The 16,014-nt window shown below is 68.6% G+C and overlaps 1 protein-coding gene across 1 annotated transcript; it reads right to left on the bottom strand.

Moving 5' to 3' along the window:
* Nucleotides 1-4,991: 4,991 nt before the first annotated feature.
* Nucleotides 4,992-6,430, bottom strand: EIF4E1B (eukaryotic translation initiation factor 4E family member 1B). Its single transcript, XM_038186547.2, has 7 exons — nt 6,409-6,430; nt 6,166-6,254; nt 5,960-6,055; nt 5,793-5,856; nt 5,560-5,673; nt 5,307-5,446; nt 4,992-5,160 (listed from the first exon to the last, which is right to left on the bottom strand). Exons 1-7 carry the CDS (start codon nt 6,424-6,426, stop codon nt 5,046-5,048), a joined length of 636 nt encoding a protein of 211 aa, XP_038042475.1. The 5' UTR covers nt 6,427-6,430; the 3' UTR covers nt 4,992-5,045.
* Nucleotides 6,431-16,014: the final 9,584 nt, after the last annotated feature.

Here is a 16,014-nt window from a genome sequence, read left to right as displayed (position 1 = left end):
AGCTGGATCCTGCTCCGCTGCTGCCGGGGCTGGGCCAGCCTGGCCCATGCCAGTGGGGACATCCAGGCTGTGCCGTGTCCTCCTGGCTATCCCCATGCGCCCACCGCAGGGTGCTGAGCACCCAGTGCCACCCCGCTGGGCGGCTGGACGGCCGTGTGTCCCGCCACCGCTGCACCCCGGGGGGATGCCGGCGACGCTGGCCCCGCCGGGTGCTGTAAATGGATTATTATTCGGAGTAATTAAGATGGAATTAAAAATTAATTCTCTTCTCCAGCACGCCGCGGTTGTGGCTAAGCTGCGTGCTGCAGACTTTGTGCCAGGGCTTGTGCCCAAAAGCAGTGGGGCTGGGGCAGAGGCGGTGTCACCCGGGTGCTGGTGGCACGGCACGGGGTGTCCCCAAGGGGCTCGTCGGGCTGCGGCTACCACCAGCCATCGCTGCCACCTCAGTGGGGACATCACATCGCTGCCCCTCACCATGTGCCACGTGCTGGCCGAGCTGTGGCCGGGCAGAGCCCCTGCCCCTGCCCTCCCAGCCAGCCCTGGTGTCCACAGGCAAGGCCAGCACCAGGGTTCTCCAAACTCCCATCAAACATTGAAATGTGTATTTGAGCTCATGTATAATGGATCGTCCTCGTGCTTCCTCCCCATCCATTTGTGGTATTTAAGGAAGTAGAATATTAAACACCATTGTATTAGCAAAACTGCTGCCTGACTAATTGAGTTACAAAGGGAGAAGTGCTGACGAATAAACAGTGCATAATGTGTGGCTCTGGCGAGCAGGATGTGGCCACGGCACCGGCACCGGCTGTGCCCGGGCTGCACGGGTGCTGGGGGCCAGGATGGGCAGGGACCGGTGCTGCTGGCCCCGATGGCAGAGCCGTGGTGTGAGAAACGTGTGGCATGCGGGGCTGGGACACGTGGCACGGCACGGCACGGGATGTCCCGGGCCTCATCCTGCACGGGGAGGATGCTCGGAAGCAAAGCCAGGAGCCTGGGTGCGAACGCAGCCACACAAGGAAGAGAAAGATTATGAAAATGAAAAGTAAATAAATATGGATGTTGAGGACCTAATTCTGATAAGAGGATTTTCAAAATTAGCCATTTGCAGGAGTAGATTAACTGCATCTAATGCTGGGGGTGGGAAGGGCTCTATTAAGACACAGCAAACCCCGGCCCAGCCCTCCCTGCGCAGCCTCCAGCGCCTGCAGCAGCGCTCGGTGCTTTCAGGGAGGCAGATTTGTTGTGCTGGAGGGCAGCGGGCTCTGACACCAGCCTGGGGCATGGCCCTGCTGCCGCCCCTTGAGCCCTTCCTGGCCCCAAAGGGTCCCGGAGACGTGGTGCCATCGCGCTGGGACCTCCCTGGCCAGCACTCGGGGAGCCTGCTGTAGGACTGGGATGAGAGTGACAAAGATGAGGGGAGCAGGGGGGAGAGGGCAGCAAAGCCACCGCCCTGGGCACCCCATTGGCACCCCGTGACAGCCACCACAGCGGGTACCCCAGCTGGAGCGGGTGCCGATGCCCCCGGCACGGCTGTGGGTCCCATGTGTGGGGCTGGGGGCACCTCCGTGCTCGGTGGGCAGGAGCGGGAGGCTGCCAGGGCTGGCGGAGGCTTTCCGCATCCCCCGTCTCGGATTTTCTATCCAGGCAGCCAAGCAGAAATCTCATTACAGCCCGGCACAAAGGCAGCGTCCCCGAGCGTGGCTGGGAGCTGGCACAGCCTGGGGCGGGCACGGCTGCGAGGGTGTCCAGGAAAGTGGGAAGGGGCTGTGCCCCCCCTGCACCCTCCCACATCCCCCTGTAGGGTTCTGCACCCCAAAGCACCCCCCAGTCCCTGCCCCAGCCCCAGTCATTGCCTACAGACGCGGCTTCTGCTTGCCCCAGGCCCCCGGGTGCAGCCGAGTGCCTGCCAGCCCTATGGGGTCAGCTGCGGGTCCAGGTTTGGTGCCGGTCCCGTGGGGATGTGAGCACACAGGCGGGGCTGGGTGCAGCCGCCCCGGGTGCCTGGCACTCCCACAGCAGCAGCAGCAGCAGCCAATTAATTAGCAGGGCGGTGGGAGAGCAGCCGGAGCCGCTGGGGGATCGATGGGCGCATCGACCGCCTGGGAAACCCCAACCCTCCCAGCAGGGCAGGGGGTGCGGGCTGCAGCAGCAGCAGCCCCACGCAAGGGGACATCGGGGGGCACGGCGGGGCATGTAGCCAGACGGGAAAGGATGGGGACAGGCGGTGCCACTGCCACCACTCCGGGGAGAGCGGCCAGTGCCGGTGCCGTGCAGCAGGGACGTGGTGGTGCTAATGGAGCCCCCCCGCCTCCGGGCTGCTCAGAGGCATTTACGTCAAGGGGAGACCTGGGACGCTCAGGATGCTCGCTGCGATGCGCCGAGGTCACTGCATGGGCACAGGGGAGCAAACCCCAAAGCCCTGGTGGCCTGGTGCAGGGCAGGGCGGCACCGCCTGCAGCCAGCCAGAGTGCCACGGCATGGCCATGGCTGCAGGGCCCCGAGCACGAGGCTCCTGTCCCTGTCCCTGTCCCCATCCCACCCGCCCGCTCCCCCCGCCTGCCTCTGCCAAGCGGGGAAGTGCCAGCCCGTCTGTCCCCGCGGGGAAGGAGAGTGCTCAGCCGTGTTGCAGGAGCGTGGCTGCCACCGTCACGCAGATGAGAAGTGACAGTGAGGGACCCTGCTCAGGTACAGGATCCCTGCAGCGCAGGGCAGGATTTGCTGTCCCCCTCTGCCCTGCCTCTGCCTCCGGCACCAGGGGACAGCCCTGCAGGCACTTAACCCCTTCCCACCACACAAACCCCACTGGGCAAACCCCGATTTGGGACCCCACTGGCAAATCCCTCTGCTGGAGGGGAGCAGCCCCAGCACCGCCGTGCCCACCCGCCCCGTGCTGCAGGATGGGGCCGAGCCCAGGAGCACCACACGGGGCTGCAGCCCCCCACCCATGTGGGATGCTGAGCGAGGGGGGGTCTGCAGGCCCCTCTCCCCCCTCTCCTCCCGCACCGAGCGCTGTCTCTGGGGAGGTTGTCATGGGAACGGTGCTGTGCTGCCCCTCATCGCGGGGACCCCCACCGCATGCCGCGATGCTCCTGGAGGGAGGGCGAGCTCAGCCGGTGCCCACACCAGGATGGACACGGGGGGGGGGGGCGATGGGCACCCATGGGACACAGCCCCCTGGAGGTGCTCGGGGGCTTCTGGCAGCACCCTGAGCCCCCCCACATGCCCACACCCACACCTCCCTCCTGGAGGAGCCCAGGGTGGCCCTGTGGTCCCTTGGGGTGGGCACGGGCCCCCCATGGCCGTGGCGTGGCACAGCCCCAGCGCCGCAGCCGTGCTGCCTGCCCACTCCCACGGTGAGCCAGCGCCGCTGTTCTTCCCCGGCCCACGCAGCCAGCAGCTCCTTCCCCGCTTGCTTTTGGGGGATTTTAACCCTGCAGCACCCATGCCGACAGAGGCAGCAGGACGGGTACCCGGGTGGCCACGTGCTGGGTTTGTCCTTGCTGCCAGCGCAGTGGCGCAGGGTGAGGAGGGCTGGCGGCTCGCCCAGCGCCCGGCCCCGGCTGCGTGCCAGCTGCTGGCAAGGTGACCCCGGCATCACCAAGCCGCGCTGCATGCCCAGAGAGGGGGACGTGGGCACCTGCCCCCTGCCCCACACTGTGCTGCTGTCCCCATCCCTGCTGTGCCCCACAGCTCCTCTGGCCCCACTCCCTGTGGGTCCTATACCCTCTGTCCCCAGCCCTGTCGGACCCCACTGCACCCTGACCCCACATCTCCTGCCCCACTGCCCACCACAGCTCCCCTCCTCCTCACTGCCACCCCAGCTTCAGCATCGTCCCCGTCCCCCCCCCCCACGCAGCCTTGCTGCCTGTCTGCTGCCATCTGCCTCTCCCTTTTGATCAGTATTAATTTTTAATTATGATTATTGACAGGGCTGCCAGCTTGGCTGCCATACGGGCCAGCTGCCCGGCGTGACCCTGGCTGGGGACAGCCCTGGCACTGCCACGCTCTCCAGGCGGTCCCTGGCCAAAGCAGTGCTAACTTGGGGGGGGGCCCCGAGTGCCCCCCACCCCAATGTGCCTTCTGTGCCCCCGCAGGCAGGCACCTGGTGGGCAGGAGCCGAGGACAGAGCCCATCATGTCCCCAAAGGGGGGCTCTGGGTGGGCACCTCCAGCCTTGGGGCTGCCAGGAGACCCCAAAACCAGAGACAAACAGCTCCGTGACTTCCCTGACCAAACCGAGCCCTACAGCTGTGTGCAGGGGGCCATAAAGCAGCCCCTGCCAAGGCCACCAGCACGGTGTGATGGGGGGCACCCCAAGGGCAGAGCCCCCCCGCTGCCCCCAGCATAGGGCTGAGGGGATGGGGACAGGAGCCCAGCACAGCCCGCAGGAGGCTGGGGGACACGGGCGGGGGGGGAGTCCTGGCACACCTTGGGTGGGGGATGCTGGGGCTCAGCCCCATAGCGAGGTGGGGGGGCTGCAGGGGGTGGCTGTGCCAGGCAGCAGCCCCCAGCCCCAATTCACGTTGCCACTGCTGGGCGAGGAGGGAGGACACAAGCAAGGGCAGCTGACGGTGCGTTTTTGGGGGTCCCGGCTCTGCCAAGCCCCCCAGACAGGGCAGTGTTGACCCCCCCCAGGCAGGGCGTGCTGCTGGCCCCCCGTGTGCCGGAGCTGGCCAAGGTTGGGCGAGCGGCACCACCGCGTGGCCAGCGGCCGGCAGTGCAGCAGCAGCAGCAGGAGAAGCAGGGCTGCGACCCCCTGACCCCCCCAGGTCCCCTCCTCAGTCCCCATAGCCCCCCCTTTGGGATGATCCCACCCGCTCCCGGGCACTCAGCACCCCAAATCCCACCAGCGCTCTGTGCCCCCAACCCCGCTCACCCAGCAGGGGGGGCACAGGATGAAGCCGTGCGCCTTCCCCATCTCAGGAGACCCCCACCCCCCAAAAAAAAGCCCCCTCCATCCCCTCACACCCAGCACACACACACGGAACCAGCTGAGCTGCAGCCATTCATTGCGGGGTCGGGCCGGGGGTCCCGCTCCCCCCGCAGTCACACCACGAATTTGTTCTTGGTCAGGGAGCCGCTCTTGGTGGCCGTGTCCGCGTGGGCCTGGTAGCCGATGGTCACCTTCTGCGACAGCCCCAGGTGCTCCTTGTACACGCGCCTGTGGGACAGAGGGGGCTGCGGGGTCGGGGCAGCAGCACCGGACAGGACGGGACACCCAAATCACCAGCCCTTGCCCCGGGAGGAGCTCGGGGTGCCACCCCCGTGCCTATGGGGCCAGGAGCCACCAGGACCCCGCTGCGTTACCCGATGTGGGTGACCCCCTCCTGGTTCTCCGCCTCGCGGGTCCAGATGGCGATCTTGTCCCCCTTGGCGCGGATGTTGATGACGGCCCCGCACACCTCGTCGCTGTACTCGTCGAACATCTCCCCGATAAGGCACAGGAGCTGCAGGGGAGGCTGAGATGGTCCTGCCAGGGCTCGGAGCCACGTCGGGGGGGTGACACCACCACCACCACCCCCCCCCCCGACCCCACGGGTGGGCAGGGGGCTGCGCTCACCGTCTCCAGCCAGAAGCGGTCCAGCTCCGTGTGCCTCTGCTGCTTGGCCAGGGTGATGAGCCAGCGCCCGCCGCGCTTGTTCTGGCTGTCCTCCCACATGGGCTCGATGCCATCCTGGGGACGGGGACGGGCAGGGGGATGCTCAGCACACGGACACAACCAGCTCGGGGGCCGTTTCCCCCCTCCCCCAGTGGCCCCCAGCACCAGGGTGCCTTGGCACGGGGGCGTCGCACCTTGAAGAGAGAGTAGTCGCAGCCCGAGGTGAGCTTGCTGGCCAGCTGGATGTGGCTGTAGAGGCTGCAGCGGGGGGGGGTGAGACAAGAGGCAGTGAGGAGCAGTGCCCTAGGACCCCCCCACCCCCCCGGGGGTCTCCATGCCCCCCTGCTCTGCAGGCACTCACGCCCAGAAGTCCTCCACCGTGCTGAACTTGGTGACCAGGCGCAGGTTGGCCTGCCACATCTTGCTCTTGTCGTTCTTGAAGAACCACAGCGCCCACCTGGGGGGGGGGGGGGGGGGAAAGGTGGGCATCAACCAGGCTGGAGCCCCCCCCAAATCCCCCTCCTGGTGCTGGGGGAGGCTCCCCACAGCCAGCCCCCCTCCCTGTACCTGTTCTGCAGGGGGTGCTTGCCCAGGCTCTCTGCCAGGAGCAGCTCCTGCTGCTGAGCCCTCCGCCGCCGCCGCTCCTCTTGCCTCCTCTGGGGTGCAGGGACAGCCTCAGGAGCCCCACAGCCACCCCAATAGGGGGACAGGGCCCCCACCCCACAGCCCCAAGGGGACAGCAGGGCTGCCCAGGCCCTACTGCTGGTCCCAGCCCCGCTATGGGCTGAGCAGGGCCAGGAGAGGACTCACCTGCTCCCCTGAAGCCATGGTGGCCAGCACAGCCCCATAGTTGCCCCCAGGGTTTTTAAGGGCTCACAGCTGGGCAGGACAAGGCGGGGGCCCCACTGCAGCTGGGGAGGGGTGGGGGGCACGGGAGGGGGCAAGGCAGGGGCTGGGGCAGGAGGAGGTGGGGGATTGGGGCAGGGGGCGAGGTGGGATGGGGCTGGGTGGAAATGGGATGGGATGGGATGGGATGGGATGGGATGGGACAGAGTGGAAGCAGAATGTGATGAGGAAGCAGTGGGATGAGGAGCGGATGGGGGAATGGGGTGGTGTAGGGACGGGGTGGGATGTGGAGGGGATGGGATGGGGACAGGTTGTGGTGGGGAGGGGATGGGATCGGGAGGAAATGGGATGGGGACGGGGTGGGATGGGGACGGGCTCAGGACGCCCGGGGACGGGGGGAGGGTGCGGTGTGATGGGACAGTCCGGGGGTGCCGAGCCTGTGCGGGGCAGCACCCCCAGGGCACAGCTCCCCTGCGGCGAGCCGGGACAGCGCGGAGCCACGGGGTGCCGAGCCGAGCCGAGCCGAGCCGGGGGGACCTGCTCCGGCTGGGGGACGGCCGGGCACGGCTTGGCACGGTTGGCACAGCTCGGCACGGTTTGGCACGGGTCTGCCCGGGCTGGGCACGGCTCGGCACGGCTTGGCACGGCTCGGCGCGGTTTGGCACGGCTCTGCCCGGGCTGGGCACGGCTCGACATGGATTGACACGGCTTGGCACGGCTCTGCCCGGGATGGGCACGGCTCGGCATGTTTTGGCACGGTTTGGCACGGCTCTGCCCGGGCTGGGAACGGTTTGGCAGGGCTTGGCACATCTCGGCACGGTTTGGCACGGCTGTGCCCGGGCTGGGAACTGATCGGCATGGCTTGGCACGGCTTGGCACAGCTCTGACCGGGATGGGCACGTCTTGGCACGGCTCTTCCCGGGCTGGGCACGGCTTGGCACGGCTTGGCTCTGCTCGGCACGGTTTGGCACGGCTCTGCCCGGGCTGGGCACAGCTCTGACCGGACTGGGCACGGCTTGGCACATCTCGGCACGGTTTGGCACGGCTCTGCCCGGGCTCGGCACGGCTCGGCATGGATTGGCACGGCTTGGCACGGCTTGGCAGAGCTCGGCACTGTTTGGCACGGCTGTACCCGGGCTGGGCACGGCTTGGCACGGCTTGGCACAGCTCGGCACGGTTTGGCACGGCTCTGCCCGGGCGGGGCACGGCTTGGCACGGCTTCGCACAGCTCGGCACTGTTTGGCACGGCTCTGCCCATGCGGGGCACGGCTTGGCACGGCTTGGCACATCTCGGCACGGTTTTGCACGGCTCTGCCCGGGCTGGGCACGGCTTGGCACGGCTTCGCACGGCTTGGCACAGCTCTGCCCGGGCTGGGCAGGGCTTGGCTCTACTGGGCACGGTTTGGCACGGCTCTGCACGGGCTGGGCACGGCTCGGCATGTTTTGGCACGGCTTGGCACGGCTCTGCCCGGGCTGGGCACGGCTTGGCACGGCTTGGCACAGATCGGCACGGTTTGGCACGGCTCTGCCCGGGCTGGGCACGGCTTGGCACAGCACGGCACGGATTGGCTCGGCTCTACCCGGGCAGGGCACGCTCGGCATGGCTTGGCACGGCTTGGCACGGCTTGGCACAGATCGGCACGGTTTGGCACGGCTCTGCCCGGGCGGGGCACGGCTTGGCACGGCTTGGCACAGCTCGGCACGGTTTGGCACGGCTCTGCCCGGGCTGGGCACGGCTCGGCCTTGCTTGGCACGGCTTGGCAGAGCTCTGACCGGGCTGGGCACGGCTTGGCAGAGCTCTGCCCGGGCTGGGTACGGCTTGGCACGGCTTGGCACAGGTCGGCACGGTTTGGCACGGCTCTGACCAAGCTGGGCACGGTTCGGCATGGCTTGGCACGGCTTGGCACGTCTTGGCACATCTCGGCACGGTTTGGCACGGCTCTGCCCGGGCTGGCACGGCTTGGCACAGATCGGCACGGTTTGGCACGGCTCTGCCCGGGCTGGGCACGGCTTGGCACGGCTTCGCACGGCTTGGCACAGCTCGGCACAGTTTGGCACGACTGTGCCTGGGCTGGGCAGGGCTCCGCATGGCTTTGCACGGCTTGGCACGGCTCTGCACGGGCTGGGCAGGGCTCGGCATGTTTTGGCACGGTTTGGCACGGCTTGGCACAGCTCGGCACGGTTTGGCACGGCTGTGCCCGGGCTGGGCACGGCTTGCAATGGCTTGGCACGGCTTGGCACAGCTATGCCCGGGCTGGGAACGGTTTGGCACGGCTTGGCACATCTCGGCACAGTTTGGCACGACTCTGCCCAGGCTGGGCACGGCTTGGCACGGCTTCGCACGGCTTGGCACAGCTCGGCACAGTTTGGCACGACTGTGCCTGGGCTGGGCAGGGCTCCGCATGGCTTTGCACGGCTTGGCACGGCTCTGCACGGGCTGGGCAGGGCTCGGCATGTTTTGGCACGGTTTGGCACGGCTTGGCACAGCTCGGCACGGTTTGGCACGGCTGTGCCCGGGCTGGGCACGGCTTGCAATGGCTTGGCACGGCTTGGCACAGCTATGCCCGGGCTGGGAACGGTTTGGCACGGCTTGGCACAGATCAGCACGGTTTGGCACGGCTGTACCCGGGCTGGGAACTGATCGGCATGCTTTGGCACGGCTAGGCACAGCTCTGCCCGGTCTAAGCACGGCTTGGCACGGCTTGGCACGGCTCGGCACGGTTTGGCACGGCTCTGCCCGGTCTAAGCACGGCTTGGCTCTGCTCGGCACAGTTTGGCACGGCTCTGCCCGGGCTGGGCACGGCTCGGCATGGCTTGGAACGGCTTGGCACGGCTTGGCACAGCTCTGACCGGACTGGGCACGGCTTGGCACGGCTCTGCCCGGGCTGGGCACGGCTTGACACGGCTTGGCACAGATCGGCACGGTTTGGCACGGCTCTGCCCATGCGGGGCACGGCTTGGCATGTCTAGGCACGGATTGGAACGGCTCTACCCGGGCAGGGCAAGGCTCGGCATGGATTGGCACGGCTTGGCACGGCTTGGCACAGCTCGGCACGGTTTGGCACGGCTCTGCCCGGGCGGGGCACGGCTTGGCACGGCTTGGCACGGCTTGGCACGGCTCTGCCCGGGCTGGGCACGGCTTGGCAGAGCTCTGCCCGGACTGGGCACGGCTTGGCACGGCTTGCAATGGCTTGGCACGGCTTGGCAGAGCTCTGACCGGGTTGGGCACGGCTTGGCAGAGCTCTGCCCGGGCGGGGCACGGCTTGGTACGGCTTGCAATGGCTTGGCACGGCTTGGCAGATCTCTGACCGGTCTGGGCACGGCTTTGCACAGCTCGGCACGGTTTGGCACGGCTCTGACCAAGCTGGGCACGGTTCGGCATGGCTTGGCACGGCTTGGCACATCTCGGCACGGTTTGGCACGGCTCTGCCCGAGCTGGCACGGCACGGAACGGCTTGGCACAGATCGGCACGGTTTGGCACGGCTCTGCCCGGGCTGGGCACGGCTTGGCACAGCTCGGCACGGTTTGGCACGGCTCTGCCCGGGCGGGGAACGGCTTGGTACGGCTTGGCACAGCTCGGCACGGTTTGGCACGGCTCTGCCCGGGCTGGGCACGGCTTGGCACGGCTTGGCACAGCTTGGCACGGCTTGGCACAGCTCGGCACGGTTTGGCACGGCTGTGCCCGGGCTGGGCACGGCTTGCAATGGCTTGGCACGGCTTGGCACAGCTATGCCCGGGCTGGGAACGGTTTGGCACGGCTTGGCACAGATCAGCACGGTTTGGCACGGCTGTACCCGGGCTGGGAACTGATCGGCATGCTTTGGCACGGCTAGGCACAGCTCTGCCCGGTCTAAGCACGGCTTGGCACGGCTTGGCACGGCTCGGCACGGTTTGGCACGGCTCTGCCCGGTCTAAGCACGGCTTGGCTCTGCTCGGCACAGTTTGGCACGGCTCTGCCCGGGCTGGGCACGGCTCGGCATGGCTTGGAACGGCTTGGCACGGCTTGGCACAGCTCTGACCGGACTGGGCACGGCTTGGCACGGCTCTGCCCGGGCTGGGCACGGCTTGACACGGCTTGGCACAGATCGGCACGGTTTGGCACGGCTCTGCCCATGCGGGGCACGGCTTGGCATGTCTAGGCACGGATTGGAACGGCTCTACCCGGGCAGGGCAAGTCTCGGCATGGATTGGCACGGCTTGGCACGGCTTGGCACAGCTCGGCACGGTTTGGCACGGCTCTGCCCGGGCGGGGCACGGCTTGGCACGGCTTGGCACGGCTTGGCACGGCTCTGCCCGGGATGGGCACGGCTTGGCAGAGCTCTGCCCGGACTGGGCACGGCTTGGCACGGCTTGCAATGGCTTGGCACGGCTTGGCAGAGCTCTGACCGGGTTGGGCACGGCTTGGCAGAGCTCTGCCCGGGCGGGGCACGGCTTGGCACGGCTTGGCACAGCTCGGCACGGTTTGGCACGGCTCTGCCCGGGCTGGGCACGTCTCGGCATTGTTTAGCACGGCTAGGCACAGCTCTGCCCGGGCCGGGCACGGCTTGGCACGGCTTGGCACAGCTCGGCACGGTTTGGCACGGCTCTGCCCGGGCTGGGCACGGCTAGGCACGGCTTGGCACAGCTCGGCACTGTTTGGCACGGCTCTGCCCATGCGGGGCACGGCTTGGCACGGCTTGGCACATCTCGGCACGGTTTTGCACGGCTCTGCCCGGGCTGGGCACGGCGTGGCACGGCTTCGCACGGCTTGGCACAGCTCTGCCCGGGCTGGGCAGGGCTTGGCTCTACTGGGCACGGTTTGGCACGGCTCTGCCCGGGCTGGGCACGGTTTGGCACGGCTTGGCACAGATCGGCACGGTTTGGCACGGCTCTGCCCGGGCTGGGCACGGCTAGGCACAGCTCGGCACGGTTTAGCACGGCTCTGCCCGGGCTGGGCACGGCTCCGCACGGCTTGGCACGGCTTGGCACAGCTCTGCCCGGTCTTGGCACGGCTTGGCTCTGCTGGGCACGGTTTCGCACGGCTCTGCTCGGGCTGGGCACGGCTCGGCATGTTTTGGCACTGTTTGGCACGGCTCTGCCCGGGCTGGGAACGGTTTGGCACGGCTTGGCACGTCTAGGCACAGCTCTGCCCGGGCTGGGCACGGCTTGGCACGGCTTGGCACAGTTTGGCACGGTTTGGCACGGCTCTGCCCGGGCTGGGCACGGCTCGGCATGGCTTGGCACTGTTTGGCACGGCTCTGCCCGGGCTGGGAACGGTTTGGAACGGCTTGGCACGGCTTGGCACAGCTCGGCACGGTTTGGTACGGCTCTGCCCGGGCTGGGCACGGCTCGGCATGGCTTGGCACTGTTTGGCACGGCTCTGCCCGGGCTGGGAACGGTTTGGAACGGCTTGGCACGGCTTGGCACAGCTCGGCACGGTTTGGTACGGCTCTGCCCGGGCTGGGCACGGCTCGGCATGGCTTGGAACGGCTTGGCAGAGTTCTGACCGGGCTGGGGACGGTTTGGCACGGCTCTGCCCGGGCTTGGAACTGCTTGGCACGGCTCGGCACGGTTTGGCACGGCTCTGCCCGGGCGGGGCACGGCTTGGCTCTGCTCGGCACGGTTTGGCACGGCTCTGCCCGGGCTGGGCACGGCTCGGCACGGCACGGCACGGCACGGCACGGCTCGGCACGGGTCGGCACGGCTGGCACAGATCGGCACGGTTTGGCACGGCTCTGCCCGGGCGAGGCACAGCTGGGTACGGTTTGGCACAGCTCGGCACGGTTTAGCACGGCTCTGCCCGGGCTGGGCACGGCTCCGCACGGCTTGGCACGGCTTGGCACAGCTGTGCCCGGGCTGGGCACGGCTTGGCTCTGCTGGGCACGGTTTCGCACGGCTCTGCCCGGGCTGGGCACGGCTCGGCATGTTTTGGCACTGTTTGGTACGGCTCTGCCCGGGCTGGGCACGGCTCGGCATGTTTTGGCACTGTTTGGCACGGCTCTGCCCGGGCTGGGAACGGTTTGGCACGGCTGGGCACGGCTAGGCACAGCTCTGCCCGGGCTGGCCACGGCTTGGCACGGCTTGGCACAGCTCGGCACGGTTTGGCACGGCTCTGCCCGGTCTGGGCGCGGCTCGGCATGGCTTGGCACAGCTTGGCACAGCTATGCCCGGGCTGGGGACGGTTTGGAACGGCTCTGCCCGGACGGGGCACGGCTTGGCTCTGCTCGGCACGGTTTGGCACGGCTCTGCCCGGGCTGCGAACGGCTTGGCACAGCTCTGACCGGGCTGGGCACGGCTTGGCACGGCTCTGCCCGGGCTGGGCACGGCGTGGCACGGCTTAGCACAGATCGGCACGGTTTGGCACGGCTCTGCCCGGGCTGGGCACGGCTTGGCACAGCTCGGCACGGATTGGCACGGCTCTACCCGGGCAGGGAAAGGCTCGGCATGGCTTGGCACGGCTTGGCACATCTCGGCACGATTTGGCACGGCTCTGCCCGGGCGGGGCACGGCTTGGCACGGCTTGGCACAGCTCGGCACGGTTTGGCACGGCTCTGCCCGGGCTGGGCACGGCTCGGCATGGCTTGGCACGGCTTGGCAGAGCTCTGACCGGGCTGGGCACGGCTTGGCAGAGGTCTGCCCCGGCTGGGCACGGCTTGGCACGGCTTGGCACAGCTCGGCACGGTTTGGCACGGCTCTGACCAAGCTGGGCACGGTTCGGCATGGCTTGGCACGGCTTGTCACGGCTTGGCACATCTCGGCACGGTTTGGCACGGCTCTGCCCGGGCTGGAACGGCTCGGCATGGCTCGGCACGGCTTGGCACAGCTCTGCCCGGGCTGGGCACGGCTTGGCACGGCTTCACACGGCTTGGCACAGCTCGGCACGGTTTGGCACGGCTCTGGCCGGGCTGGGCACGGCTCCGCACGGCTTGGCACGGCTTGGCACAGCTCTGCCCGGGCTGGGCACGGCTTGGCTCTGCTGGGCACGGTTTCGCACGGCTCTGCCCGGGCTGGGAACTGCTTGGCACGGCTTGGTGCAGCTCGGCACAGTTTGGCACGGCTCTGCCCGGGCTGGCACGCTTCGGCATTGCTCGGCACGGCTTGGCACGGTTTGGCACAGCTCGGCACGGTTTGGCACGGCTCTGCCCGGGCTGGAACGGCTCGTCATGGCTCGGCACGGTTTGGCACGGTTTGGCACGGCTCTGCCTGGGCAAGGCACGGCTTGGCACGGCTTGGCACAGCTCGGCACGGTTTGGCACGACTGTGCCCGGGCTGGGCACGGCTCCGCACGGCTTGGCACGGCTTGGCACAGCTGTGCCCGGGCTGGGCACGGCTTGGATCTGCTGGGCACGGTTTCGCACGGCTCTGCCCGGGCTGGGCACGGCTCGGCATGTTTTGGCACTGTTTGGTACGGCTCTGCCCGGGCTGGGCACGGCTCGGCATGTTTTGGCACTGTTTGGCACGGCTCTGCCCGGGCTGGGAACGGTTTGGCACGGCTGGGCACGGCTAGGCACAGCTCTGCCCGGGCTGGCCACGGCTTGGCACGGCTTGGCACAGCTCGGCACGGTTTGGCACGGCTCTGCCCGGGCTGGGCACGGCTCGGCATGGCTTGGCACAGCTTGGCACAGCTATGCCCGGGCTGGGGACGGTTTGGCACGGCTCTGCCCGGACGGGGTACGGCTTGGCTCTGCTCGGCACGGTTTGGCACGGCTCTGCCCGGGCTGCGCACGGCTTGGCACAGCTCTGACCGGGCTGGGCACGGTTTGGCACGGCTCTGCCCGGGCTGGGCACGGCGTGGCACGGCTTAGCACAGATCGGCACGGTTTGGCACGGCTCTGCCCGGGCAGGGAAAGGCTCGGCATGGCTTGGCACGGCTTGGCACAGCTCGGCACGGATTGGCACGGCTCTACCCGGGCAGGGAAAGGCTCGGCATGGCTTGGCACGGCTTGGCACATCTAGGCACGGTTTGGCACGGCTCTGACCGGGCTGGGCACGGCTTGGCACGGCTTGGCACAGCTCGGCACGGTTTGACACGGCTCTGCCCGGGCTGGGCACGGCTCGGCATGGCTTGGCACGGCTTGGCAGAGCTCTGACCGGGCCGGGCACGGCTTGGCAGAGGTCTGCCCGGGCTGGGCACGGCTTGGCACGGCTTGGCACAGCTCGGCACGGTTTGGCACGGCTCTGACCAAGCTGGGCACGGTTCGGCATGGCTTGGCACGGCTTGGCACGGCTTGGCACATCTCGGCACGGTTTGGCACGGCTCTGCCCGGTCTGGAACGGCTCGGCATGGCTCGGCACGGCTTGGCACAGCTCTGCCCGGGCTGGGCACGGCTTGGCAGAGGTCTGCCCCGGCTGGGCACGGCTTGGCACGGCATGGCACAGCTCGGCACGGTTTGGCACGGCTCTGACCAAGCTGGGCACGGTTCGGCATGGCTTGGCACGGCTTGTCACGGCTTGGCACATCTCGGCACGGTTTGGCACGGCTCTGCCCGGGCTGGAACGGCTCGGCATGGCTCGGCACGGCTTGGCACAGCTCTGCCCGGGCTGGGCACGGCTTGGCACGGCTTCACACGGCTTGGCACAGCTCGGCACGGTTTGGCACGGCTCTGGCCGGGCTGGGCACGGCTCCGCACGGCTTGGCACGGCTTGGCACAGCTCTGCCCGGGCTGGGCACGGCTTGGCTCTGCTGGGCACGGTTTCGCACGGCTCTGCCCGGGCTGGGAACTGCTTGGCACGGCTTGGTGCAGCTCGGCACAGTTTGGCACGGCTCTGCCCGGGCTGGCACGCTTCGGCATTGCTCGGCACGGCTTGGCACGGTTTGGCACAGCTCGGCACGGTTTGGCACGGCTCTGCCCGGGCTGGAACGGCTCGTCATGGCTCGGCACGGTTTGGCACGGTTTGGCACGGCTCTGCCTGGGCAAGGCACGGCTTGGCACGGCTTGGCACAGCTCGGCACGGTTTGGCACGACTGTGCCCGGGCTGGGCACGGCTCCGCACGGCTTGGCACGGCTTGGCACAGCTGTGCCCGGGCTGGGCACGGCTTGGATCTGCTGGGCACGGTTTCGCACGGCTCTGCCCGGGCTGGGCACGGCTCGGCATGTTTTGGCACTGTTTGGTACGGCTCTGCCCGGGCTGGGCACGGCTCGGCATGTTTTGGCACTGTTTGGCACGGCTCTGCCCGGGCTGGGAACGGTTTGGCACGGCTGGGCACGGCTAGGCACAGCTCTGCCCGGGCTGGCCACGGCTTGGCACGGCTTGGCACAGCTCGGCACGGTTTGGCACGGCTCTGCCCGGGCTGGGCACGGCTCGGCATGGCTTGGCACAGCTTGGCACAGCTATGCCCGGGCTGGGGACGGTTTGGCACGGCTCTGCCCGGACGGGGTACGGCTTGGCTCTGCTCGGCACGGTTTGGCACGGCTCTGCCCGGGCTGCGCACGGCTTGGCACAGCTCTGACCGGGCTGGGCACGGCTTGGCACGGCTCTGCCCGGGCTGGGCACGGCGTGGCACGGCTTAGCACAGATCGGCACGGTTTGGCACGGCTCTGCCCGGGCAGGGAAAGGCTCGGCATGGCTTGGCACGGCTTGGCACAGCT

Source organism: Anas platyrhynchos, chromosome 14 (genome assembly GCF_047663525.1).
Source record: "Anas platyrhynchos isolate ZD024472 breed Pekin duck chromosome 14, IASCAAS_PekinDuck_T2T, whole genome shotgun sequence".
In the NCBI taxonomy this organism is placed as follows: Eukaryota; Metazoa; Chordata; class Aves; order Anseriformes; family Anatidae; genus Anas; species Anas platyrhynchos.
Note: the sequence above shows the minus strand (reverse complement) of the source record. Positions and strands in the feature narration are given on the sequence as shown.

What these genes read in the sequence shown, in the direction of transcription:
- EIF4E1B (XM_038186547.2), bottom strand. An exon ending in ACGGTGGAGGACTTCTGGGC is followed by an intron (nt 5,857 to 5,959) that starts GTGAGTGCCTGC and finishes CCCCCGCTGCAG; the next exon opens with CCTCTACAGCCACATCCAGC. An exon ending in GAGGGGGTCACCCACATCGG is followed by an intron (nt 5,161 to 5,306) that starts GTAACGCAGCGG and finishes TCTGTCCCACAG; the next exon opens with GCGCGTGTACAAGGAGCACC.